The sequence below is a fragment of the Physella acuta genome, unplaced genomic scaffold (assembly GCF_028476545.2).
Source record: "Physella acuta isolate Inbredline_101_S28 unplaced genomic scaffold, ASM2847654v3 ptg000549l, whole genome shotgun sequence".
NCBI classification, from domain to species: domain Eukaryota; kingdom Metazoa; phylum Mollusca; class Gastropoda; family Physidae; genus Physella; species Physella acuta.
Genome location: NW_026732068.1, coordinates 371814 through 398322, shown reverse-complemented (window position 1 = coordinate 398322; position 26509 = coordinate 371814). Strand labels below are relative to the sequence as shown.

Below are 26509 nucleotides of genomic sequence, written 5' to 3'. Positions count from 1 at the left end.
TATTTCTACACAAACAATCTCACCCCCCCCCCTCTCTCTCACTCATATATATATATATATATATATATATATATATATATATATATATATATATATATATATATATATATATATATATATATATATATATATATATATATATATATATATATACTAGCTGCATCCCGTGCTCCGCCACGGTAAATCTTTTTTAAATGTACCAACTTGGGAACAGAACAAAACTAAACACAACACAAACGAACGCAAAAAAAAAAACACAAACGAAAAAACAAACACAACACTCATAACATAAACACAATTTAAATGCAATCATAAAGGCATATTGCTCACAGTTTGTCCGTAGCGCCAAATCGCGCCCTTTCCGGTGATTTGCACCCCCCTAAAACTTTCGATTTCCACCCCCCCCCCCCTCGCAAATTTTTTCCAACCCAATTTGGCGCCCCCTAAGGTCGGCACCCGGGGACATATGCCCTCCCCTCGCTACGCCTCTCCTATAAAACCCCTAGCTTGTCCTCAAACCGAAAGATAGAATAATAATTAGTAAACAGTATAAATAATAGGCAGTATTTAAAATATCCGTGTTTTACCTACAATATTTCACTTTATCCATTCACGCATTTTTTTTCCAGTACTTTAAATTTTACAAATTTACAATATAGTTTCATAACTAAAACCAATGCGCACCTAATGAACGTGATGACGCGTCTATAATAGTGCTGAATAGTTGATTAAAAATTATAAGTAATAAACAGTAGGGCCTACATTCAGTGAATAAAATAAATAAAAGATTGCCTTTTATCAATCCATGCTAATTATAATTTTCTAACAATAATTTTCTCTTACACATCCGAATAATTTGCATTCACATTTTGCTAATTATATTATTGCAACACTAATTCCTTCTATGACGAACGTATATTTGCATTCACATTTTTTATTAGCGTGAGTTTAATGTATTTTTAAATTACCTCCTTTGTCAAAATTAGAAAAGAGTTAAATTAATTTGATTTTTCTACCGTACTGTTATTATGTTATTGAAATGTATCCACTTTTTCTGGGAATCTAAACGAAAATGATATTTGACATTGATTCGTTTAATATGTTTTAGCAATGTGCGTGTATTTAATATTTTTTTTAAGTTATGCAAAAGAGTAAACACAGTGGCAATTATAAAATAGCTCTATGTCGTTATATAAACAAACCCTACTCTAATACTTATAAAAATACACTGCGGTGCACTGAGAAGCACAGCATGGTGCGATGTTTACTTTTATGGTTCCAAAAGCTATAGCGATGACAGAAGGAAGGAAGGAAGGACTGACACACTCTCAGCCCGCTTATATTATAGATATATATATATATATATATATATATGATACCGGAATAGGATAAAGAAGGATAAAGAATCTAACATTTCTTTCACAATTGACAATGAAACGTGTCTATTAAATCGGGTCTCTTTGTCTGATCTATGAGAACAAATTCAGATGTTTACAAGTAGATTATTAAAATAATGAGCTTTCTGTATCGGTCGTTACATAAAAAATAGCCTTAGTTCCGATTTCGTTTGCTACTTATTTCCCTTGTAAGTAGAAAATTTTTATTAGGGGAAACAACTTCAGACTAATGTACCATCAACAATATGTGTAAACATAATGCTTTTAAAATTAATTAAAACGTTGATATTTTAAAATTACAATTTTGCATAAGAGTTATTCCAATAATACGTTAATTGCATTTTCTTTTTATAAAAATCAATATAATATGTTTATAAAATGTAAAAACATTGAACTGTAAACTTACTTTAATATTATCTTTACAAATAAATTTTCATTTCATTATAAGTTGCTTGAAAAAACACATATTTCCATTGTTTAGCTCTTATAAAACTCGTCATGGCATAGTGCTGATATGTCTTACTTATCTTTCTAAATGTTTCAGAAAAAAAAAAAAATAAAACTCGAAAACTGCAAATAAATGCTCATTATTGGATTTATGAAATGGAAACAGCCTCACTAGCACCTTCTCTAAAAAATATAGCTCCTCAACAGGAGTATTTGTTACAGGGCAGTATTTTTGACAACCACAGAGATGTATTACTTCGTAGATTAAGGGGACTTTGTGACAATGCTGAGAGCAATTTTGAACATTTCCATGATTATGAGGCTGTTTACATGTTGAGAAATTCTACCACCACCCAACAGAATCAGTTTGTATTGTTTCGTGTGCGTCATGCACTTGATCATCCTGATGCTCCTGACTGGTCCAGCCTGGCAAGACTGATGTCCAAAACCTTGAAGCACTTGGTCAGTCCCACCTTGTAGAGTTGAGTGTAGTTGCACCATTGGGACAAGAACAGATTGGGGAAGATATGAAAAACTTTGCAGAGCAGCTGAAACCATTGGTAGTGTTGGAAAAATTTGACCACAGAAGAATACAGTGAAGTCACTATATAAACAAGCTTGACTTATTGTGAATTTTTAGTTTTATACTCTTGTATATTATTTTTCACTCTTGTTTTTTGATAAAGACAAATTGTATTAAAATTTACTGATATTGAAAAAAAAAACCTAACACAAAAAAAAAAAAACATTCGGAATAACAGCCTACATTTAACTAAATATCGGTGTTTTTGTACAGATCAAATATTTAAAAAAAAAAAAAATTAACCTAACACAACCATCCTTTGCAATTTTTTTATAATCAAATACATGACATCATGTAAATATTCATTATGTACATTTGCAAAGCCTTTCGTTTTCATTTGGTGTTCAAAATTATGTTAAAAAATTTGATGTTGATGTACTTGTTTTAATTGCAAATAAAAGTATTAAAAAAAAACCCTAACACAACCACGGACGAATTTAATCAAATAAAAACAGAGTTTACTGAAAATTGAAATTTTGGTAATTTTAAAATTGAAGCATTTGTTTTGGTTTTTTTTTTAATTAAGAAATTTAAAAATGAGTAAAATTTACACAGCATCTAAATACAAAGGTGAATGTTTCTTATTGTAAAATGTTATTTTTTAATTTATTTTTATCATTTTATAATTGTTACTTATAACTTACTATGATCAACTAAAATTTGTTTGATATAAGAATTTTTAAAAATTAAGGGACCAGGACTTTAAAAATCCTGAATCATTGATTGAAGCGTTACAATCCCTGACTCTACGTATAGTCAAATTTATTTAAAACTCAATTGTTCTAGGTTTAAACTTGTACCTATCAACTGGTGCGGTTTGCTTTATTCAGAAGTGAACCAGGATTTCAAATTTTTTTCATAAATAAATGTGTACTGTGCTTAAAAAAAAACCGAACACAACCAAAATGGCTAGTGTGAGGACCAAAACAGTGAAAAGGGCTGCCTGAGTGATTATTGAAAAAATATTACACCAGGCTCACTGCTGACTTTCACACCAACAAGAGAGTACGTGAAGAAATTGCCATTATACCAAGCAAAAAGCTCAGGAACACGATGGCTGGGTTTGTTACACATTTGATGAAGAGGATCCAGAAAGGCCCAGTTCGCAACATCTCTATTAAACTTCAAGAAAAAGAAAGAGGGAGAAGAGATAACTATGTCCATGAGGTATGAGCCCTGAAACTTGACTTAATTGAGATTGATCCAGTTACAAAGGAGATGTCAAAGGCTCTTAACTTTGCCAACCTCCCTCATCTACAAGTGACACAGCCAACTCCTACCTTTGCTGGTAGAGCACCGCCTGCTGGTCTGAGAACTTAAATTATAGCTTTGTAATAAAGTAAATAAATGATCGAACTCTTTAAAAAAATTAATAAATAAAAGAAAAGAATTTCACGAACGTAGTATTCTAAATCATAGATCTACATTTAAATTGTAAATCCCAAGATTTAAGCGATCATGGCAAGTTAATTAACATCTTCCCTAAACTGTCTTGAATATTCTTATAGAACACTGCGGGGAATAGCAAGTCGGGATATTGACATGATTTTTAATCTATTTTTAAATACTTAAACTTTAAAAAAATAGAATTGAATCTCATAGAAAAACGAATTGCACACCAAATGAACAGGTCTGTATAACAGTGCGGAAAATTAGTAGTTTATAAATTCATATTCGTTTTTGAGAAATCGGAAATAGCGTTAAGTACAACTTCCGATCACCGGAAATTACTCAAAATTTGACAGAAAACAAAATTAGATCTTTTACTTATGTCTTCTTCTTCTTTACTTATGTAAAACTTCATCTATCAATCAGAAACAGTACTCAACTTATTTCCGTTTATCTGAAATCGCTGAAAAGTTGCTACAGAACTACAAATTCGATGTAATACTTATTTATGAAATTTCCTCAACCCAGCTTTCGTATTACCGCAGCCCATTTGTGTTCAGATGACTGCAGCCTGTTCGTGTTCGGATGACCGCAGCCTGTTCGTGTTCGGATGACCGCAGCCCGTTCGTGTTCGGATGACCGCAGCCCGTTCGTGTTCGGATGACCGCAGCCCGTTATTGTCAGGATGACCGCAGCCCGTTCGTGTTAGGATGACCTAGAATGACCGCAGCCCGTTCGTGTTCGGATGACCGCAGCCCGTTCGTGTTAGGATGACCTAGAATGACCGCAGCCCGTTCGTGTTCGGATGACCGCAGCCCGTTCGTGTTAGGATGACCTAGAATGACCGCAGCCCGTTCGTGTTAGGATGACCGCAGTCCTTTGTGCTAGGATGACCGCAGCCTATTTGTGTTCAGATGACCGCAGCCCGTTCGTGTTAGGATGACCGCAGCCCGTTCGTGTTAGGATGACCTAGAATGACCGCAGCCTGTTCGTGTTCTGATGACCGCAGCCCGTTCGTGTTAGGATGACCGCAGCCCGTTCGTGTTAGGATAACCGCAGCCCGTTCGTGTTAGGATGACCTAGAATGACCGCAGCCTGTTCGTGTTCTGATGACCGCAGCCCGTTCGTGTTAGGATGACCGCAGCCCGTTCGTGTTAGGATGACCGCAGCCCGTTCGTATTCGGATGACCGCAGCCCGTTCGTGTTAGAATGACCGCAGCCCGTTCGTGTTAGGATGAACTAGAATGACCGCAGCCCGTTCGTGTTGGGATGACCGCAGCCCGTTCGTGTTGGGATGACCGCAGCCCGTTCGTGTTAGAATGACCGCAGCCCGTTCGTGTTAGAATGACCGCAGCCCGTTCGTGTTAGGATAACCGCAGCCCGTTCGTGTTGGGATGAACTAGAATGACCGCAGCCCGTTCGTGTTGGGATGACCGCAGCCCGTTCGTGTTAGAATGACCGCAGCCCGTTCGTGTTCGGATGACCGCAGCCCGTTCGTGTTAGGATGACCTAGAATGACCGCAGCCCGTTCGTGTTCGATGACCGCAGCCCGTTCGTGTTCGATGACCGCAGCCCGTTCGTGTTAGGATGACCTAGAATGACCGCAGCCCGTTCGTGTTAGGATGACCTAGAATGACCGCAGCCCGTTCGTGTTCGGATGACCGCAGACCATTAGAATTAGGATGACTTCAGCCCAGAATTATTTGTTTAAACTGGTCCCGTTCGTCGGTTGAATACTGACCCCAAGCCTTGTCGTTTTGTTTGTGTGTGTGTGTGTGAGAGAGAGAGAGAGAGTGTATGTGTGTGTATGTATGTGTGTGTGTGTGTGTGTGTGTGGTCAGGGTAAGGGTACACCAAACTAAATTTATTTAGGGGGGGGGGGGGGGTCGAAGGCTATAGAAACAAATCCAGAAACAAAAGTAGGCTGAAATCGGAGTCAACAGCGTCGGCGTGGTCGAGTTTGTAAAGCTCGTGGTCGCTAAACCGAAAAGTCTTGAGTTCGAACCCACGGGCAGTGTGAGGGTGGGGATTTTTTTAAGAAGGCGTAACGAATGAATCCAACAACACGCAGTTCAAGTTCAACTATAATTGTTCTTTATTAAAATGATATATATGTTCAAGTTTCTACCTAACTGATCTACACTGTACTATTTACTTCTACTACTGACTGTTCACTATACTACTAACTCCCACGACCAATCCTAACACTATCTACATTCTACAACCTAACACCTTCTCTACTCTTCGCTATCTAATCATGATCTCCTAACTATCTACATTCTCGGCCGTCTCTGACCGCTACCTAACACCGTCCTCGCCTATCGCTCTCCTGCCCCACGCCTCAGTGGTCAGCTGACCGTCCCACGTGACCGGTCAGCCCTGTGCGCCCATTGGCCTCTCTACCCAACCAACTAGGCCTATCGTCTGTTTCTGCTAACCTATATCTGCTAAACATGTCTGACGTAATCTTGCGTCATCACATATCTCCCTCCCTTTCTGTAGCTGACAAATTATATTTTTCAGCGTCTGCTACTAATCTAATACATCAACAACTATCTATCTTACTACTCTATTCTATCCCTAACATCAATCATATAAATCAAATACAAAATGGGACAGCACAGTTTACAAAAACATAAATCTTGTGTCTGTGTTCCTGAAAAAAAATGTCATTGTTCTAGTTCTCGTGCAAGTATCCTGACGTCTGTGGTGTCTCTGCTTGATAATGTATGTCTATGTTTCATGGTATGTGTGAATCCAATCATGTGCAACTCAGTTCTGGCTAGGTTGTCGTGTACTGGCCTTGAGTGAATGTAGTGGTAATGTGTAACTGGTTGAACGGGCTCTGCGAGCAGTGTAAGTGTGTGTGTGTGTAAGTGTTATGTAATTATTGGCGTTCATCTGTGGTGGGTGGGTTGTGGCGTTGGTCTACGTAAGTTCCCGTGAGGCGGGTGTAGGCGTAACTTTCGTTGGTCAATGTGATGACGCAACAAACTCAACGCTGGTTGAGACGTCCACGTAGAGTGGTTATACGATGAACTGGAGCTGTCTGATGCGCTGGTGAACAATGACGTAACATTCCGACGCTGGGAACTTGGACGATGGGTCTTCTACCCTTTGTATGTGCCGACGTAGGTGTACGTAGCTGGCGGTCTGTTATTCAACTCCAGTGCGGGGGCGAAGCGGTGGCGATGCGTCCGTTGTCTTGACCAGGGCAATTCTCCGTTCGGCAGGGCTGTTCGCTGTCCAGGTAATTCAACGTAATCAGGGTTTCAGGTGGCGGCACTCTTTGAAGTGTCGGCTTCATCTCGTCTCATTCTGAATAGCGCTGGTGGGTCTGAAATTGTATTACGAGACCATGAGCAATGGTTTTACGTGACTATCTTAGTGCCCGCGCAGACAAGTATTCAGACAGAGGTACCTTCCATTAAAAAAAACCTCAATCCCAAATTTATACGTGCTGAACATTTGTCTGGCGGCATAACAACATATAAAAATAACATTACAACATAACCAAATAAAAAAAAATCAGTACACTCTAATCTAACAACAATCCGTAAAGCCTAATAAACTCAATAGACGTAAACACTACTAGAGCTTAGAAATAGCTTCACAAAAAGAATAGACATGTGAGTGTATATAATAATCGTGCCGTTTCAAATAACATTTGAACACGTAATCATATAGTGGAGCAGCTCTCACTATCTGACTTCTGACAAAAACTGGCTGGCTTGACTTAATGACTGACTTCACTTTTGACTTCAGTAACTTGACTTATTTCACTTTTACTGACTTCAGTAACTTCACTGACTTCAATTTACGACTTATTTCCCATTCACGATTAACTTTACTTCGACGATTCCATTTGCCGACTAACTTGACCTAGACGACAGATTTCACTGACTGACTTCAATTCAACTTAAAAGGCTTCACTGACTGACTTAAACTTCGACGACTTAAACGTCTTCACTTTGATTTCAATGACTTTTCCTTGACTTCAACGACTTCAATATGACTTCAAATACTTCACTTTGACTTCAACAACTTCAATATGACTTCAAAGACTTTTCTTTGACTGCAACATGACTTCAACAACGTCACTATGACCTCAACGACTTTAACAACATTGACTGACTTGACTGACTTCAAATAACTTCTTTGACTTCAGTTCTGACTTATACTTCACGCCGATTTCTCGGCGACTTAATTCCTAACATTCTTGATGACCAGAGTTGTATGACCTATGTTCTAGTTGCGTGACAGCGTGTCGGCCAACACGTTTTGTGTGCCGGGGACAGGAACAATGTCAAATTGATAATCTTGTAAGCTCAGTGCCCAGCGTACCAGTCTTGCGTTTGACAGCTTCTTTGTTTTTAGTGCTTGTAGGGGCGCGTGGTCGGTCTGTAAAGTGAAGTGTGCACCGGCCAGGTATCTGGCAAACTTGTTTATGGCCCAGACTATGGCCAGACATTCTTTCTCAATGACTGCGTAGTTTTTCTCAGCTGACGACAATTTTCGGCTAATGTATTGGACTGGGTGGAGTTCATTGTTAAATTCTTGTAACAGACATGCACCTATACCGACCGAAGAGGCATCCGTGCAGAGGATAAAGGGTTGATCTGTATTTGGTAATCTGAGAATAGGTTCCGATGCGAATGCTTGTTTTACCCTGTTTAGTGCTGTTTCACATTTTTCTGTCCACAGTAGTTTCTTATTCTTTTTGTCCGTTTTTGTTAAATTCGTTAGTGGCTCTATGATGGTGGCGAAATTGGGTATAAACTTCCTATAGTAGTTACACAGACCGATCAAGCTACGGACCTCTTTAATTGATGTCGGCACGTTTATGTTCAGTATTTTATTCACTGTAGGTTGGAGTGGCTTTTGTTGACCTTGTGAAATGGAGTGACCTAAAAATTCTATCTCTTCCATTCCTATTTCTATTTTGCTAGGTTTAGCAGTTAGTCCATGCTGCTTTAATATTTCCAGCAGCGTTTCCAGTCCTCTCACATGCTCTTGCCAGGTGTTGTGGAACAGACATATGTCATCTAAGTAGGATATGAGATCGTCTCGACCCTGTAGTATTTTTCGCATGAGTCTGTTGAAGGTAGCCGGTGCGTTCATTAGCCCGAAACTCATGTACTTCCACTGGAACAAGCCAAATGGTGTTATAAAGGCTGTTAGGTGTCTCACATCTTCTTTTATTGGTATCTGCCAATAACCCCTGGATAAGTCAAGCTTTGTAAAGTATTTAGCCTGTTTAAGTTTAGCAAATAAGTCTTCTGGATTTGGCATTGGTTCTGCGTCTGGTATTGTAATGCTGTTCAGTTGTCTGTAATCAATACACAGTCTAAGGTCGTGGGATTTTTTCTTTACTAATACAATAGGAGCAGCATATGAAGAGTCGGAATGTTCTATTATTCCAGCTTGTAATAAGTCTTGGATTTGGTTTTGTACGTTTTCTCTGTGATGTATGGGAATGTTGTATGCGGGCATTTTGGTTGCTCTAAGTGAAGTCAACTTAATATCATGGACGATTGTATCTGTTTTACCAGGTTGTGGGGATAGCACCTCTTTAAATTTTTCTAATATTTCCTTGATTTCTTTTTCGATTTCTGGCGGCATTCTGCCGATTTTGATATCTTGCCATGTTTCCTTGCTAGTAGGTAATGTGTATATTTTGCCGATCGAGTCTGTGTCATCTTCGTGTAACTCTGCGCAGTTTATTGTTGCCGTTTGTTTAATTTCAAGCTCTTCTGGTCTTAAGGTGTAAGGGCTCAATATATTTGTGTGAAACGTTTTTTTCTTCCCTTTTATTTCGACTTGGTAATCTACATTTGAAATTTTGGCTGTGATTGTGAATGGACCCTGCCATGCAAGCTGTAATTTGTTGTGCTTAGAAGGTAACAGTATTCTGACCTGTTCCCCTACTGTGAACTGGCGTAGCTTTCTATTCCTGTTCACCCTGTGTCTTGCTATTTCTCCCTTTTCTTGTAGCGCGAGCTTTGCTTCCTGGCATGCATTGATTATATTTTCTCTAAGATTGACAATGGCTTCATATGTTGTTCTGGTTTCTTGTTCTATGTTCTGTTTGTAGAGAAGTGTCCTAAGTATATCCATGGGGCCCTTGGGGTTGGCGCCGTAGACGAGTTCGAATGGAGAAAATCCAGTAGAAGAATGAGGTATTTCTCGGTAGGCGAATAGGATACATGGTAGCATGGTATCCCAGTTTTCTGGGTTGTCTTTAGAGACTTTGTCTAATAGCGATTTAATGGTGCCGTTTAGTCGTTCACACACGCCATTGCTTTGAGGGTGATAGGGTGTCGTGAATGCTTGCTTAAGGATACAAGATACCCATGTTTTCGATAAAAAAATAATTTTGCCCCCCCAAAATTTTTATTTCTTAATTCGGTACTAATACCTTTTATCTATCTAACCCGAACATTTCGGACTTCTACGCCTTACGGTTATCCGTTTATTGCCATGTGAAACATGGTACCCCCCGGCAAGTTTTCACACTACTACGTGGACAGCGGCTATCTTCGAGCGAGTATTACATCATTTTTTGCCCGCGAGGCACCATAAACTTTACAGCAATCTAAGGGCCAAGCACTCGTGTACCCGCTGGTGTAGTGACTTTTTCTTTTGTTCTACAAATAAGTGGGATAAACGTTGTTTTCTACCAAGTAAAATTTGATGTCAAAGTCCATATATGGGCATGTGCGTAAAAATTATGAATGGGAAGAGATTCATTGATACGTTTGACCAATCATACAATAGTACAGTAAATCAAAATAATCTGCGATAGGTTGCAACTAACCACGTGTGCTAGGCAGCCATCTTGTTTCTAGATAAACAAAACAATCACCTGTCTTGTTTGTTTACATCATTAGCGTATACTCTTCTATTTGTTGTTTTAAAGTTATAGAACAACATTAAGTTTAATAATTGAAACTTTACCAACAAATGTTCTGTTGATTGTCACTGGAACACTATTAAAACACTGTTTCGTACGCTTTATTATACTAAGCTGAAAAAATGCGTCATGGACATGTCTATCAGTTTGAAGAATGTACTAAGTCCATCCCCTTTATCCCCCTCATCCCCTTCTCGCCATTCCACCAACGGCTGTTTTATAATCTTGTTACGGCATGCTGTGATAGGCTTGAACGCGTTCATCAGGCTTTACACCGCACTGTATACGACACATGTGTTAATGTGTATGCCCGCCCATCTCTCCGTACAGGGTTTGCTAGCAACGAATGGAAATACTAGATGGGATAGCTGATAAGCATTCACTTAGGTCTTGTACTTGACCCTATCTACACAGACGTGTTATTCACGGTTGAATGAACATTGGTAATCTATGGCTCATCGGTTCTTCACGCACTATCCAGCGGTGGGGTGGGGTGAAGGGGCGTGTCTAACCTCAAGCGTTGTACCTAGCGTTGTGTAGTAGGCTATTATCATAAGGCAATAAACTTGTGTAAGCTACAATAGACATTCTATTGACGTGAGAAGACCGGCTAACAAACAAAACTTAATCTGGTTTGATGATAGCTGTTCTGAGAATAACAATCAAATGATAGGATGTTTAAGACTTAACAGTCATTAATTTATTATCTGTTGTATGCATATTTTCTGCTTACGCAGAAAAATCTATCTAAAACTTACAACATGAATCAACGCGTATTTTATTAGCCAAATGGTTCTTCCACACATAACAAGAAGTCATTTTATGTTTGCTAAAAGAGGAAACGCACAGTGCCTTTTTCTGCCTTTCTTTTCACGTTTTCTCAACTTTGCATTTTTACTCAAAATGCAACATTCAAATCGCTAAGGCTTTGGAACCCTTAGTCTTACAGCACTGAAACATTCCACATGCATTTAGCATTATACCATCTACAAAACTACGTTTGTACATTAAGTTTACTACAATACTTTAGAAAATATCAATACTTATGTTATACCACCCCCTAATTTTTGTACTTAAATTTACGTAAAAATTTGTAATAAAAATTGAGTACAAGCTATCGCAATGAACAAACGTAGAAATGTATAGTTTGGTTTCGTAAATCTAAATCTTTCATCCGCTTTACAAAATTGCTTATGGGAACAAAGCCTTAGCGATTTGTAAAGGTGTTAGTTTTCACACCTTTTCGCGGTTCCCATGGCAACCAGTACTGCTATTGACGGCCACATATTAATTTTGTCAATAGTTTAACAACTACTAACATATGTACTTATTAAATACCCAGAAATGTGTTAAATTAAAAAAAAAATTCTATCCGTGGTGTCTACCCTTAATCCCCAGCACACTCGTGAGTTGTCTCGTTAAGTCGGAGGTAAATTGTGTGCCCCGATCTGACAGTATGGTGTCCGGGAACCCGGTTCTTGAGAAGAACGTGAGTAGAGCGCCTGCTATATCCTCAGATGTTATCGTCTTTAGTGGGAAGGCTTCTGGCCAACGTGTTGCAAAGTCGACTATTGTGAGGATGTATCGGTGACCACGTTTTGATGGGGTAGGCAGTGGTCCTATGATATCTATCGCTATTTTTTCGAATGGTCTGTTAGCTAAATCGGTGGTTTGTAATGGGGCTTGGGGTGGTCTAGTGGTATCTCTATTCCTGCATGTCTGACATGACTTCACGTACTGTGAGATGTCTTTGTCCATGCCCGGCCAGTAGAAGGTAGTTTCAATTCTTTGTTTTGTTTTCTTTCTTCCCATGTGTCCTGCAAGTGTAAGGTCGTGTGCATGGTGTAGAATTTGTCCTCTGTATTTCTGTGGGATTACTAATTGGTTTATTTCTTGTCCTTTGCTTTTATATTTTCTTTGAAGCGTGTTATTCTTAATAAAGAAAGAGTGTTCTGATGACCTCGATGTAGTAATTGAGTGTTTACGGGCGAGTCTAAATATCTTTTCTAGTGACGGGTCTTCTTGTTGTGCTAGCTGAAATTTTTCTGGTTCCCAAATGTTTTTGGTCTCAGTATTATCCATGGCATTGTTCTGTTGGCCTTCTGCTTGATGACTACTTAGGTCGACGGGTGGTTCATGACTTTTGTTGCTTTCTCTTGCTTTTCTTGCTTGTTCTCTTGTTTCGACCATCTGAATTATTTCCCTTTGTACCCAATCGTCGATTTCCACTCGGGAAATAGTTTCGTTGTTCACTATGTTTCCGATGATCAGATCATATGATCCATTGTCAGTGACCACAGCAATTACACGACCAGTTAGATATGGGGTTTGAATATTGATCAATGCCGTTTTGTATTCTGCGATTATACCGCCAAATAATTCCACATTTACATATCGGCCTGTATATTGGCATGTTTTAACGAATTTGGCTTTTACTGCCATTGTCGAACAACCCGTGTCTCGAATTGCGTTTACTATCTGTCCGTTTACTTTAGACTTAAATGTTGGTAACGAGCTTGATGTGTTTAGTAGGTGGATTCTTTCAACTGGTTGGTTATGGTTTTGTGAAGGGTTGTTTCTCTGTGGTCTCTGGTAAGGTTCGTTCCTTGAAGATGAGCGTTGTTGGCTTAGTTGTTCTAAGTAGTTCACTCGAGTTTCAACTCTAAATTGTTTCACACCTCTAATATTTCCTAATATCACATCGTATGGCCCGTTTTTAAAAACAGCTGCTTCAACTGTTTTACACGCTGAGGGTGTGGCTATGGTGACTATAGCTGTTGGCCAAACATATGTGCTGCCTCTTGAGCTGTGAACACGTTGTGTTCTGCCTGTGTATTGGTGGTGTTGTACGAATGTGTTACGTACTGCCACTGTTGAGCAGTGTGTGTCCCTAATTGCTGTGGCGTATCTGCTATTAATTTTTGACGTAAATGTGTCTGTTCTTTTACTGGCTTCTGTAAACGATGATATGAATGCCATTCTATTAATCTGTCTATATTTTGGTCTGTTGCGTTGTGCATCTTGTTGGCGTATATCATAATATCGTATTCTGCAATTTATTTGTTTGTGGCCTGTTCTATTACAATAGTAGCATCTGACACTGTAATTGTGTTTTTGTTGACTGTAGTTAATCTGAATGTTGTGATTTGCGCTATTATGTTTTTGGAGTGTATGTGGTGTTTCACTTTTTGTAGTAGGTATTTCGCTTGCTTCACTGAACGTGTCATCTGAATCTGAATCGTAGGAATAGTAAAATGTTGTTTCAGCTGTCTGGTTGTTATTATTAGTATCTAAACTTTGCACCGTTTCTTGTTTGGCTTGGCAAAGTTCTCTCAATTTTTCTCTTTCTTTACGAATTCTTTCTGTTTCTTCTTTAAGTCCGGCAATATATGTTTCTGCTTCTCTTTGTTTCTCTGCTAACTCGGCATCTATCTTTGCATCATATTCTTCTTCAGTCAACAAGGAATCTGGATCTCCGAATACCTTGTAATCTACGATTCTATTGATCAAATCTTCCATAGCATCTGGATCATCTAGAGTTTTTACGTCAAATTCTTTAACAGTTAATAACCAGTCTCGATTTTCTGTTGTCGTGTATTGTCCAAGCCTAATAATCAATTCATCCAGAATATCTGGATCCTCAATAGTTCTTGAATTGCTTTTCACTTTGACTGTATTCTGAACATTTATATCTAGTAACGAGTTATCAATTCTACCTGACTCTTCTAGGCCTGACTTAAGCTCAGTTTTAGTGCCCACTTCGTACAATGGAGGCATTTTTAAGGGTAGTGTGGTTGAAGAAACAGATAAGAAAGAGGCAGAAAAACCGCTGGCACCAAATATCCAGCACAAGTCTAAACCCAAACGTTTAAAAAATTTTTGGAAGGTACTTATCTTTTTGGACATGTTGACTGTTTCCTTGTGTTGTTAATCCAAACTCGTTCCGGTTGAAGAAACCCGCTGTTGTGTTGAGTTGAAGAAAGCTGTACACCAGTCATACTCCGTCATGAATAGCTGATATACGTTCTTTCCCTTACTCGACCCGCGCTCCACCAGATGTGAGGGTGGGGATTTTTTTTAAGAAGGCGTAACGAATGAATCCAACAACACGCAGTTCAAGTTCAACTATAATTGTTCTTTATTAAAATGATATATATGTTCAAGTTTCTACCTAACTGATCTACACTGTACTATTTACTTCTACTACTGACTGTTCACTATACTACTAACTCCCACGACCAATCCTAACACTATCTACATTCTACAACCTAACACCTTCTCTACTCTTCGCTATCTAATCATGATCTCCTAACTATCTACATTCTCGGCCGTCTCTGACCGCTACCTAACACCGTCCTCGCCTATCGCTCTCCTGCCCCACGCCTCAGTGGTCAGCTGACCGTCCCACGTGACCGGTCAGCCCTGTGCGCCCATTGGCCTCTCTACCCAACCAACTAGGCCTATCGTCTGTTTCTGCTAACCTATATCTGCTAAACATGTCTGACGTAATCTTGCGTCATCACAGGCAGATAAGGCTCAATAGCTGGGTACATCTACTCTTCTAGGAGAGGCAACTCAAAATTCAAACAACTGCTGACTTGTAGTTTGTTCTTGGTTGGACAAAGGCTATGGAAGCAAATCCAAAGGAAAAGCAGCGGAAATCGAAGTCAACAGCACAGTGGCGTAGCCAGGAACGTCTCATGGAAGGGGGGGGGTTCAAATTTTTCCCCGCATTATAAATGTATATCAGAGGCGAAGCGTCCCTCCCCGGCCCCCAAGGACAAACTTTTGATTTGCACCCCCCCCCCTCAAACATTCGATTTTGCACCCCCGCTCAACCTTTATGTATCTACCGAGGGGTCTATGGGGGGGGGGGGTTCTAGCCCCCTCCCCCAGCCTACGCCACTGCAACTGCATATACTGCGCATAACAAGTTGAAACATAATACTGTATTGTGTTAAAGGGAATCGCTACCAACAGTAAGAACGAAGAAGTGGAAAAGGAAAGAGTCAATGTGGACACATAACGAATAGGAAGAATTTGAACCCAAGGTGAAAATTACAACGGAGCACGTCAGAACAAAACTACGATGATAGGGACATGTTTATTAGAGATTGCAACCGATTCATCTTACATTATAAGATCACGTTTTTATTTTTTTAAATTAAATGATGTCACGTTCAAGAACATGTCACATTCCAGATCATGTCACGATGCAAGACAGGCTTCATGGCAAGCAAGCAAGGTCGTGTCACGTTTCAATTTTAGGAGAAGACGGATCACGGTTTTCACAGTTAAGCTGGAAATAGAAAAATTACATGTTATAGTGTTGGAAAGTATATAAATCGAAGCACAATGTATATACGCTATCATTTATTAAAAAGTCGAAAGCAGAGGCGTAGCGACCTTTCCCGGCGCCCGGGGACAAACTTTCAATTTGGTGCCCCCTCCCCCCCCCCCCCAAGTATTTTTTTATATTTATAATGCATAACTGCAGCTAAAATAAGCTTTTAATTTGTTTTCCAACCTATTTTAGCGCCCACTAGGGTCGGCGCCCGGGGACATAGGTACCCCCCCCCCCTCGCCTCTAGTCGAAAGTAGTCGATACAGTTGTGAAGAGGTAGTGTGAGTGTGAAAACATTCAAGGGAGACGATTTGTATCTTGCGGGGAGAGAATCTAAAAGAAGTGAGAAAATTAATATGGCTGATTTTGATGTTAATATTGCCGAGCCTGTTATAAAAAGGTGGGTTTGCGTGGTCAAATGGTAGAGCTTATGACTTCTAACCCAAAAGTTTCGAGGTCGGAGCCTGCGTTCACAGGGAAACAAAAGCGAGGTCATTGAAACAGTTGAGCCTGTGTTCACTTAGCTCTAATGGGTACCTGAGTTCACCCAGCTCTAATGGGTACCTGACACAAGGCTAGGAAAATATAGACGCGTGAGCATTATGTTGATCATACTATATTTTCATAGTCTGAGGTTAGAGAAACAGAGTCTGCAAATCATTACAGCCCTCCCTCCCTCACTCCCCCCCCCCCCCCCCATACACCTCACGTCCCCCTAATCTTCGAACTTACCCGACAAACAGGGACAGTTCATACCGAGCAGACAAAAACAGTCTCCAATGATTGGACTCGCTGAGAGGTGAAAAAATAGAAAACATCATGCTATTAAACAAGGAAACAAAGATCAGACCTTACACAGTAGAAAAAACTATTCGTATTGTTAAGTGTCAATATTAGGATAAAACTGTACGCTCAGAAAGTAGTGATATCCATAATCAGTGGTTGGCGTATTATGCATCTTTGTTGTGATTTACTAAACAGTTGTGGTGAAATGTGTTTTTGTAAAGATACACTATGGCTTCGGATGGACTTTTGTAAGCATCTAATTTAATGTGAATCCAATATTGTATATTGTCGCTTGACCTACTTTTTAAAGCTGTTGCTTTGGTAATGATGGCTTCCGTAAAAGACTAATCCACCTTTTCGTTTTTTTTTTACAACATTCAGCGGTCATGTCACTCTTAGGCGACACCCTAAATATTCTGTCACTATAGCAGAGTTTCTTTCAGGCATCTATTCTAAGCGCGTCTATCAACCTCCCCCCCCTCCCCCAACCCCGAACGAAATAGAATTTGTATACAATCCGGGTTCAAATCAGTGGAACGTCCCTGAGTCCAACCAGCTCTGATGGGTAACTAACTCACGTTAGGGAAAACAAAGGCGGCTGGGCATAGTGTTGACCACACTATCTCTTCATATGCCGAGGTCTCTGAAACAGCTGAACTCTACTTCATCTGCCCCATGTGTGTATTGGGCACGAACGAAACAATTATGAGGATACAAAATAAATACTTTAATCCCCCCCAGGTAATTTAAGCCCCCCCCCCCCCCCCCCCCATGGAAAATGTTCAAGTTCCATCCAAGGTATGTATGAAAGAAGCACTATAATAAGGTAACAGATAAAAATTGCCGTATTCAGAAACCATAAATTGAAAAGTCTGAAAGGCGAATAGGGCTGGAAAGTAGGTCAACAACCAGTTCTATGGCTCATGCAGGTTTTACTGAGCCGTAGAACTGGTTGGTGACCTACTTACCAGCCCTATTGATGTCGTATAACATTTGTGAACAAATTTTTTCTAAAGATGAAAAATATCTTACCGCTGGCTGCAGCCATAAAGTAGCAGACGGTAGCGACGACAACAATGGCGCTGATGATGGCTTTCATCTTGTCGGTGTTGTTGTGGGGGGTGGTGATGCTGTGATTACCTGTGACGACGTACTGGAGTTGTCAGACAACTTTATAAGTGACCTCAGTGGCGTAGGCAGGGGGGGGTTAGGGGGGGTCATAACCCCCCCCCCCCCCCATAGACCCCTCGGTATATATAAAAAGTATGAGGGGGGGTGCAAATCGAAAGTTTGAGGGGGGGTGCAAATCGAAAGTTTGAGGGGGGGGGTGCAAATCGAAAGTTTGAGGGGGGGGGGGGTGCAAATCGAAAGTTTGAGGGGGGGGGGGGTGCAAATCGAAAGTTTGAGGGGGGGGGGGTGCAAATCGAAAGTTTGAGGGGGGGGGGTGCAAATCGAAAGTTTGTCCCCGGGTAAAAATTGGAACCCCCCCCTTGAGACGATCCTGGCTACGCCACTGAGTGACCTACACAAGACGTCAGGACAGAAATGTGACATCTGGTGTTTGACCTCTTCACTTAAGTAATCAGAGACTTTTATCTTTGCAAGCCTTGAACATTTTTCAGAAGAAATGCTATTATACACTGTCGACCTCGTACAAACAGTTAATGTATCTAAATATACTTTGGTATATTGAGAAAAAAACTTTTTTTTTAAATATTGATAGAGATTCATTCTTTTATTTTTATTATAAGACGTTGTGTCTGATTGTTTGTGGGATGTAGCAAATCTTGTAATATAGTTTGATCCACTTCTTATGCAGTGATTTAGTTTTTAACTTTCCAGATACATTCGTCTTCGGTGACAATACAAACATATCTTTTTTTTAAAAATCATATTAGTCATTGAGTTACTCATTAAAGTTTAATTTAAAAATTACTAAAATTCATTCTTCTTATTCTTCTGCTTTAGCTTTAGAAGAGATTCCCTCCAACATAATTAAATATACGTGTCAACATGTTATGCACCTTTGACTCCGATTTCAGCCTGCTTTTCTTTTTTGTTTTGCTTCCATAGCCTTTGTCCAACTAAGAACAAATTACAAGGAAACAGTTGTTTGATTTTGGAGTTGTCTCTCCTAGAAGAGTGGCTGTCCCTAGCTAACGAGCTTCATCTGCCCGAGTGTTCGAACTCGAAACTTTACCATGAGCTTTACCAACTCGACCATGCCGACCCCTTAAAATTCATTATTAAAAGGGAGATAAAAAATATTTCCTTTTTCGAACCTGAAGGTCTATGTGGCAGGTGAAGTAGTGTTCACCTGTTTCTGTGACCTCGGCAATTGAAAGAATAGAACGGTAAGCGCTAAGCCAAGAACAGGGGAGATAACAGGATTAAAATCTAGAGATCGCTCTATCTCCACGCCATCGACGGTGAACTGTTTTTTTTCACGGCTGAGTGATTTTTTTTTTTTGCCTGAACATAGAGTATCATCCACTGACTAAGAGGTGTTGGCCTACATAATTGTCTCTTAGTGATTGTAAAATGAACGTAAACGTTTTTATGGTGTTAATTACTCAACAGGAGGAAAATACAGTCGATATACAAACTTTTGTAATAATAAGCTTTTGAATTAACCGACGATAAGAAATTAATCAAACTCGCATTCTTTAATAAAAGTACCAGATGCTCAGAACATCTTTGTTTTAGGGACCAATGAATTTTTTGGAAAAAAAAAAGGTTTTTTTTTTTGTTTTTTGTTGTTGTTATTTTCAGTTCGTTTAAAAGCTTAAAAGGTTCTTTATGGTAATTTTATTTATTTGTCAAGTACAAGTATGATGACAGTTAAATGAGTACAAGTATGATGACAGTTCAATGAGTACAAGTATGATGACCATCTATGAGTACAAGTATGATGACAGTTAAATGAGTACAAGTATGATGAAAGTTAAATGAGTACAAGTATGATGAAAGTTAAATGAGTACAAGTATGATGACAGTTCAATGAGTACAAGTATGATGACAGTTCAATGAGTACCAGTATGATGACAGTTCAATGAGTACAAGTATGATGACCATCTATGAGTACAAGTATGATGACAGTTCAATGAGTACAAGTATGATGAAAGTTAAATGAGTACAAGTATGATGACCATCTATGAGTACAAGTATGATGACAGTTCAATAAGTACAAGTATGATGAAAGTTAATTGAGTACAAGTATGATGACCATCTATGAGTACAAGTATGATGACAGTTTAATGAGTACAAGTATGATGACAGTTCAATGAGTACAAGTATGATGACAGTTCAATGAGTACAAGTATGATGAAAGTTAAATGAGTACAAGTATGATGAAAGTTAAATGAGTACAAGTATGATGACAGTTAAATGAGTACAAGTATGATGACAGTTCAATGAGTACAAGTATGATGACAGTTCTATGAGTACAAGTATGATGACCATCAATGAGTACAAGTATGATGACAGTTCAATGAGTACAAGTATGATGACCATCAATGAGTACAAGCATGATGACCATCAATGAGTACAAGTATGATGACCATCAATGAGTACAAGTATGATGACATCAATGAGTACAAGTATGATGACAGTTCAATGAGTACAAGTATGATGACATCAATGAGTACAAGTATGATGACAGTTCAATGAGTACAAGTATGATGACATCAATGAGTACAAGTATGATGACCATCAATGAGTACAAGTATGATGACCATCAATGAGTACAAGTATGATGACAGTTCAATGAGTACAAGTATGATGACAGTTCAATGAGTACAAGTATGATGACAGTTCAATGAGTACAAGTATGGTGATCATCAATGAGTGCAAGTATGATGACAGTTCAATGAGTACAAGTATGATGACCATCAATGAGTACAAGTATGATGACAGTTCAATGAGTACAAGTATGATGACATCAATGAGTACAAGTATGATGACAGTTCAATGAGTACAAGTATGATGACCATCAATGAGTACAAGTATGATGAACATCAATGAGTACAAGTATGATGACAGTTCAATGAGTACAAGTATGAATATTGCACTAATAGTTTGTTTCAACATGCGACTAAAACTAACACAACCAGCCTTGTGGACGTTAACATAAAACCGCCTTATTCAGAACCGCGGGTCGATCTTTGTGGGCTCGTGTCGGCATATGGTGGCCATGATATGGTGGCCAGGGTCATAGTTTTCAGAACTTACAATTTTTTTTAAACTGAAAATGCAAATGTGTTACTAAATAACGATTCAAGGGATTTTTTCTCCATCGATAATTCTTAAAAATTCAAATAACAGTACGCTTCCAGGTCACTAATCAAAAAGTAATTGAAGAAGGAACCATGTGCTTTATTAAAAAATAAATATGTAGTAAGGTTAACGTTTTTCCATTTTAAACTAGAATTAATTTTTTATTTAAAAATATATCCAACTCAATATTTATAACAACATTATAACTTTAACTTATTTCTTAAAATTGTTTTTGTATTAATAAACAGATATTTGAAATTCATTCTTATAAATATTTTTATATATCAGATTTTGCAAACTGCTTAACTGTTGCCTCCCTTGTAACAAGAAGAGCGTCATCAACACAATTTAAATAAAGAAAACTGGTGGTAGTTTCTTAATTTTAGTTCATTTAAAAGCTTAGTATTAATACGTTTACTGTTATATTTGCTTTATTTTTAGTATCAAATGTTGGGTAGTTGCCTCCAGTGCCTTTTTTTTTTGTAAAAAAAAAATTTAAAAAAATAAAATAAAAGTAGGTGCCGGTACTCAGTGATGGATTGCCTAACTTTTAACTACCAGTTCGCACCTCGATGCAAGGTAAATGACAACGGCAAAGATACTAAATTAACAATTATAATAAACGAGCCGACCCGCGGCATATCATACGCCGCTATTTAGTTGTTGTTTTTTCTATTTTTCAGTAATTCATAATTTGTGAATTCGACACTACCAACGTTGCCACTGAAAATATTTCTTTAAAACACTATAAGTAGCTCGTTAAGGATGATAACCCTCCCCTCCTCCCCCCCCTCCGTTAAAGTAAACTCCACTTAGTCCCGTCCCCCCCCCCCCCTACGTTTAAAATCGTTTCAAACTAAATTATCCGCCCCTAATAGTCGTCACTAAACCCTGCTCTGCTTGTAAACATTTAGCGTGAACCATAGCTCACCAGACCATGTAGGGGTGGGGGTGGTAGGGAGCGAGCTTACAGCTTGTTTTCTAGCGTCTCCCAGAAGAGAATTATATATATAGATTATAATAAAATATTATAATAAATTAATAATAAATGTTAAAATACATAAAAATTAATAATCCTGTTTGTACCTGCTACCCTATTCCGTTCGTCCCTGTTCAGTTCTCGTGCTGTGAGTTGTTATAGTCCAGTTGGTACCAGTTTATGAAAGTGTATATAACGTGTATGAAAACGTGTGTGATTGTCGCCTCAGTTTCTTCCAGATCTCCAAGGTTAGTATAGGTTAGGTCTATACTAGTATTTAGCCGCTGTAGTACTAGCTTGTGTATTTTTGTGTTTAGAATAGACTGTGTTAGTTGTAGATAGTGTAGATATGATTAAATTCTTTTAGTTTTAACGAGCCTTCGTTTTCATTCAGTCTTGTTTTGTAACCCGGTTGTGGTTGTTTGTCGCTATGCATCAGATCACCCGTAAGGCGTGTCCGTGTGTTCACAACAATAGCCGACACACGGTCGAAATTAGGCTTGATAAGGCCCTAGGCTATTTTCAATATGGGTTGGGGGCTGGGGGGAGGGGATTTATAAGTCCAGACAGTGGCGTAGCGAGGGGGGGGGGCGTGGGGTGCGGACCGCACCGGGTGACACCATTTTGTGGGGTGACACCAAGGCAAAAAATAGCATAATACATAGAGAAAAATGATAATTACACTTAATTAAGTGATTAATTTGAGTGCAGATCGAAAGTTTGAAGGGGGGGGGGGGGGGGGTGCAAATCGAAAGTTTGAGGGGGGTGGGTGCAAATCGAAAATTGAAAGTTTGTCCCCGGGAAGGGTTGCTACGCCTCTGGGGGGGGGGGGGGGGGCGGGGTGACATCAGTAAGTGCCGCACCGGGTGACACCCGACCTCGCTACGCCACTGAGTCCAGATATTTGTCAGGGCCAAATATTTACTGTTTTTTAAAAAAAAGTTTGGTGACAAGAAGTTTTTTTTTTACAGGAGTCGTCCATAAATGATGTCACACTTTTACTTTTAGGGGAGGGGGCGTAGTTTTGTGACGATGTGTGAAAACAGCCCCAACCCCGTTACCGCTATTTGTGTTCATGTATTGGTTAAAATATAAACAGTAGTGTGTGCGTATGCGTTGCAGAGATTAGCAACAATAAAACTATTATGGCTGAAATATTGGAAAATATCAGCATAATATAAAAAAGTGCATAACAAATTATATAACCAACTGATGCCTTTATTTCTTCTGTGTACATTAATGTACAAAATATAATATCGACATATAATCAACATTTTTCACATATATATATGTCGACATATTTGACACGCCATAGGTCTTTGAATGATGGATGTTTACTACAGTGCTGAGTACTGTGAAGGAAGAAATATTAATTATAATTAATATTTTTTGTTGATGCTCTAATATCTACATGCTACTCAACATCTTGTGTGCCTGTAAACTAAATATATTACAACCACATACCCTTGATCATTTTTGTTGATTCTCTAATATCTACCTGCTACTCAACATCTTGTGTGCCTGTAAACTAAATATATTTCAACCACATACCCTGGATCATTTTTGTTGATGCTCTAATATCTACCTGCTACTTAACATCTTGTGTGCCTGTAAACTAAATATATTACAACCACATACCCTTGATCATTTTGGTTGATGCTCTAATATCTACCTGCTACTTAACATCTTGTGTGCCTCTAACTAAACTAAATATATTACAACCACATACCCTTGATCGTTTTTGTTGATGCTCTAATATCTACCTGCTACTTAACATCTTGTGTGCCTGTAAACTAAATATATTACAACCACATACCCTTGATCATTTTTGTTGATTCTCTAATATCTACCTGCTACTCAACATCTTGTGTGCCTGTAAACTAAATATATTTCAACCACATACCCTGGATCATTTTTGTTGATGCTCTAATATCTACCTGCTACTTAACATCTTGTGTGCCTGTAAACTAAATATATTACAACCACATACCCTTGATCATTTTGGTTGATGCTCTAATATCTACCTGCTACTTAACATCTTGTGTGCCTCTAACTAAACTAAATATATTACAACCACATACCCTTGATCATTTTTGTTGATGCTCTAATATCTACCTGCTACTTAACATCTTGTGTGCCTGTAAACTAAATATATTACAACCACATACCCTTGATCATTTTGGATGATGCTCTAGTATCTACCTGCTACTTAACATCTTGTGTGCCTCTAACTAAACTAAATATATTACAACCACATACCCTTGATCGTTTTTGTTGATGCTCTAATATCTACCTGCTACTTAACATCTTGTGTGCCTGTAAACTAAATATATTACAACCACATACCCTGGATCATTTTTGTTGATGCTCTAATATCTACCTGCTACTTAACATCTTGTGTGCCTGTAAACTAAATATATTACAACCACATACCCTTGATCATTTTGGTTGATGCTCTAATATCTACCTGCTACTTAACATCTTGTGTGCCTCTAACTAAACTAAATATATTACAACCACATACCCTTGATCGTTTTTGTTGATGCTCTAATATCTACCTGCTACTTAACATCTTGTGTGCCTGTAAACTAAATATATTACAACCACATACCCTTGATCATTTTGGATGATGCTCTAGTATCTACCTGCTACTTAACATCTTGTGTGCCTCTAACTAAACTAATATTACAACCACATACCTTCGATCCATCGCAGGGGCAAGGGGAAGTAACACACACACAACCAACGAAGCGACGATCGAACTCGGATGTGATTGCTGGGATCAGAAAACCTATATAAAAATATTACATTGTTTTTTAGCGATAAAACATAATCAAAGCCATTAAACAATAACATATTCCTTTAATGATTCTTATATAAAATAAAGTAAAGATTCCTCTTTAGACCTAGAAATCTATTGGGCAGATAAAGACAAGTACATTATGCTTATTGACCTCGGCTTATCATGAAGAGATAATGTGGTCAGTGCTTTGCCAAACCGCCTTTACTTTCCCTAACATCAGTTAGACGTTCTACTAGCTTGGCACCTTTTCGAACTCGAGACTTTCGGATTAGTAGCCTAGCGCTCTACCTTTTGGCCCACGCCGTCCCAAAATAAATAATATACCGTCCTTTTAATTGTTATTTCAACTAAACTCCAAAAATCTAAAAAAAAAATTGAATTTCCCTGTTTTGAAAATCTTACCCGTGGCCACTGCGATGAAATAGCAAACAACGACGACAAAAACGATGGCGGTGATCATGTAATTCATCTTCTCAATGATTATAACAAACGAACCTCTCAGTTGGAAGAGACTGAAGCAATGCGGAATTTCGACGTAATCATGCAGCTAAAAGTAAAATTATTTTGTTCGTCCCCAGCGAAGGGACGTGCGTGTGTCGCAACCAGCTGTCACATTGGACATCGGACCAAGGTGTTTCATTATACAACAAAAGATAAAAAAATATCCTAGGTGTTTTTCGTGCAGGCTTTCTATGGTAGGTCTCTCAGTCATTCAAAATAAAGTGATTCGCTAGATAAAAGCAGTTAAGTTGTTTAAAAAAAAAGTAAAGCTGCAAGCTATGTTGTTAAAAGATCAAATATTTTATAAGACGTAATTTATTTTTGAAAATCATTTTTTTTCCTAGGCATGTCATCTCTCGACCCCCCCCCATACATACACTATCTTCTCACCTATTGATAGAGATCCCCCATACATACACCATCTTCTCACCTATTGTGTGAGGCCCCCCCCCATACATACACCATCTTCTCACCTATTGTGTGAAGTCCCCCCCCCATACATACACCATCTTCTCACCTATTGATAGAGGCCCCCCATACTTACACCATCTTCTCACCTATTGATAGAGGCCCCCCCTCCCATACATACACCATCTTCTCATCTATTGTGTGAGGTCCCCCCCCCCCCCATACATACACCATCTTCTCACCTATTGTGTGAGGTCCCCCCCCATACATACACCATCTTCTCACCTATTGATAGAGATTCCCCCCCCCCCCATACATACACTATCTTCTCACCTATTGATAGAGATCCCCCATACATACACCATCTTCTCACCTATTGTGTGAGCCCCCCCCATACATACACCATCTTATCACCTATTGTGTGAGCCCCCCCCCCCCCATACATACACCATCTTCTCACCTATTGATAGAGGCCCCTCCCCCATACATACACTATCTTCTCACCTATTGTGTGAGCCCCCCCCCCCCCATACATACACCATCTTCTCACCTATTGATAGAGGCCCCTCCCCCATACATACACCATCTTCTCACCTATTGTGTGAGCCCCCCCCCCCATACATACACTATCTTCTCACCTATTGATAGAGATCCCCCATACATACACCATCTTCTCACCTATTG

General features: G+C 39.1%; 1 protein-coding gene, 2 long non-coding RNA genes and 1 pseudogene across 3 annotated transcripts; 2 read left to right on the top strand and 2 right to left on the bottom strand.

The window, feature by feature from the left end:
• Positions 1-1952: 1952 nt before the first annotated feature.
• Positions 1953-2558, top strand: LOC131946258 (mediator of RNA polymerase II transcription subunit 18-like). The gene has a single exon (XM_059306961.1). It carries the CDS (start codon positions 2001-2003, stop codon positions 2322-2324), a length of 324 nt encoding a protein of 107 aa, XP_059162944.1. The 5' UTR covers positions 1953-2000; the 3' UTR covers positions 2325-2558.
• Positions 2559-3332: 774 nt separating this feature from the next.
• LOC131946257 (small ribosomal subunit protein eS17-like) lies at positions 3333-3817 on the top strand (annotated as a pseudogene).
• Positions 3818-15893: 12076 nt separating this feature from the next.
• On the bottom strand, positions 15894-18446 carry LOC131946265 (uncharacterized). Its single transcript, XR_009387682.1, has 4 exons — positions 18382-18446; positions 17892-18042; positions 16806-16865; positions 15894-16028 (listed from the first exon to the last, which is right to left on the bottom strand). It is a non-coding gene; the product is annotated as an uncharacterized LOC131946265 (long non-coding RNA).
• Positions 18447-23318: 4872 nt separating this feature from the next.
• Positions 23319-25481, bottom strand: LOC131946261 (uncharacterized). The gene is made up of 3 exons (XR_009387678.1): positions 25319-25481; positions 24813-24904; positions 23319-23465 (listed from the first exon to the last, which is right to left on the bottom strand). It is a non-coding gene; the product is annotated as an uncharacterized LOC131946261 (long non-coding RNA).
• Positions 25482-26509: the final 1028 nt, after the last annotated feature.

Coding starts and splice junctions, on each gene's coding strand:
- LOC131946258 (XM_059306961.1), top strand. CDS start 2,001: ATGGAAACAGCCTCACTAGCACCTTCTCTAAAAAATATAGCTCCTCAA.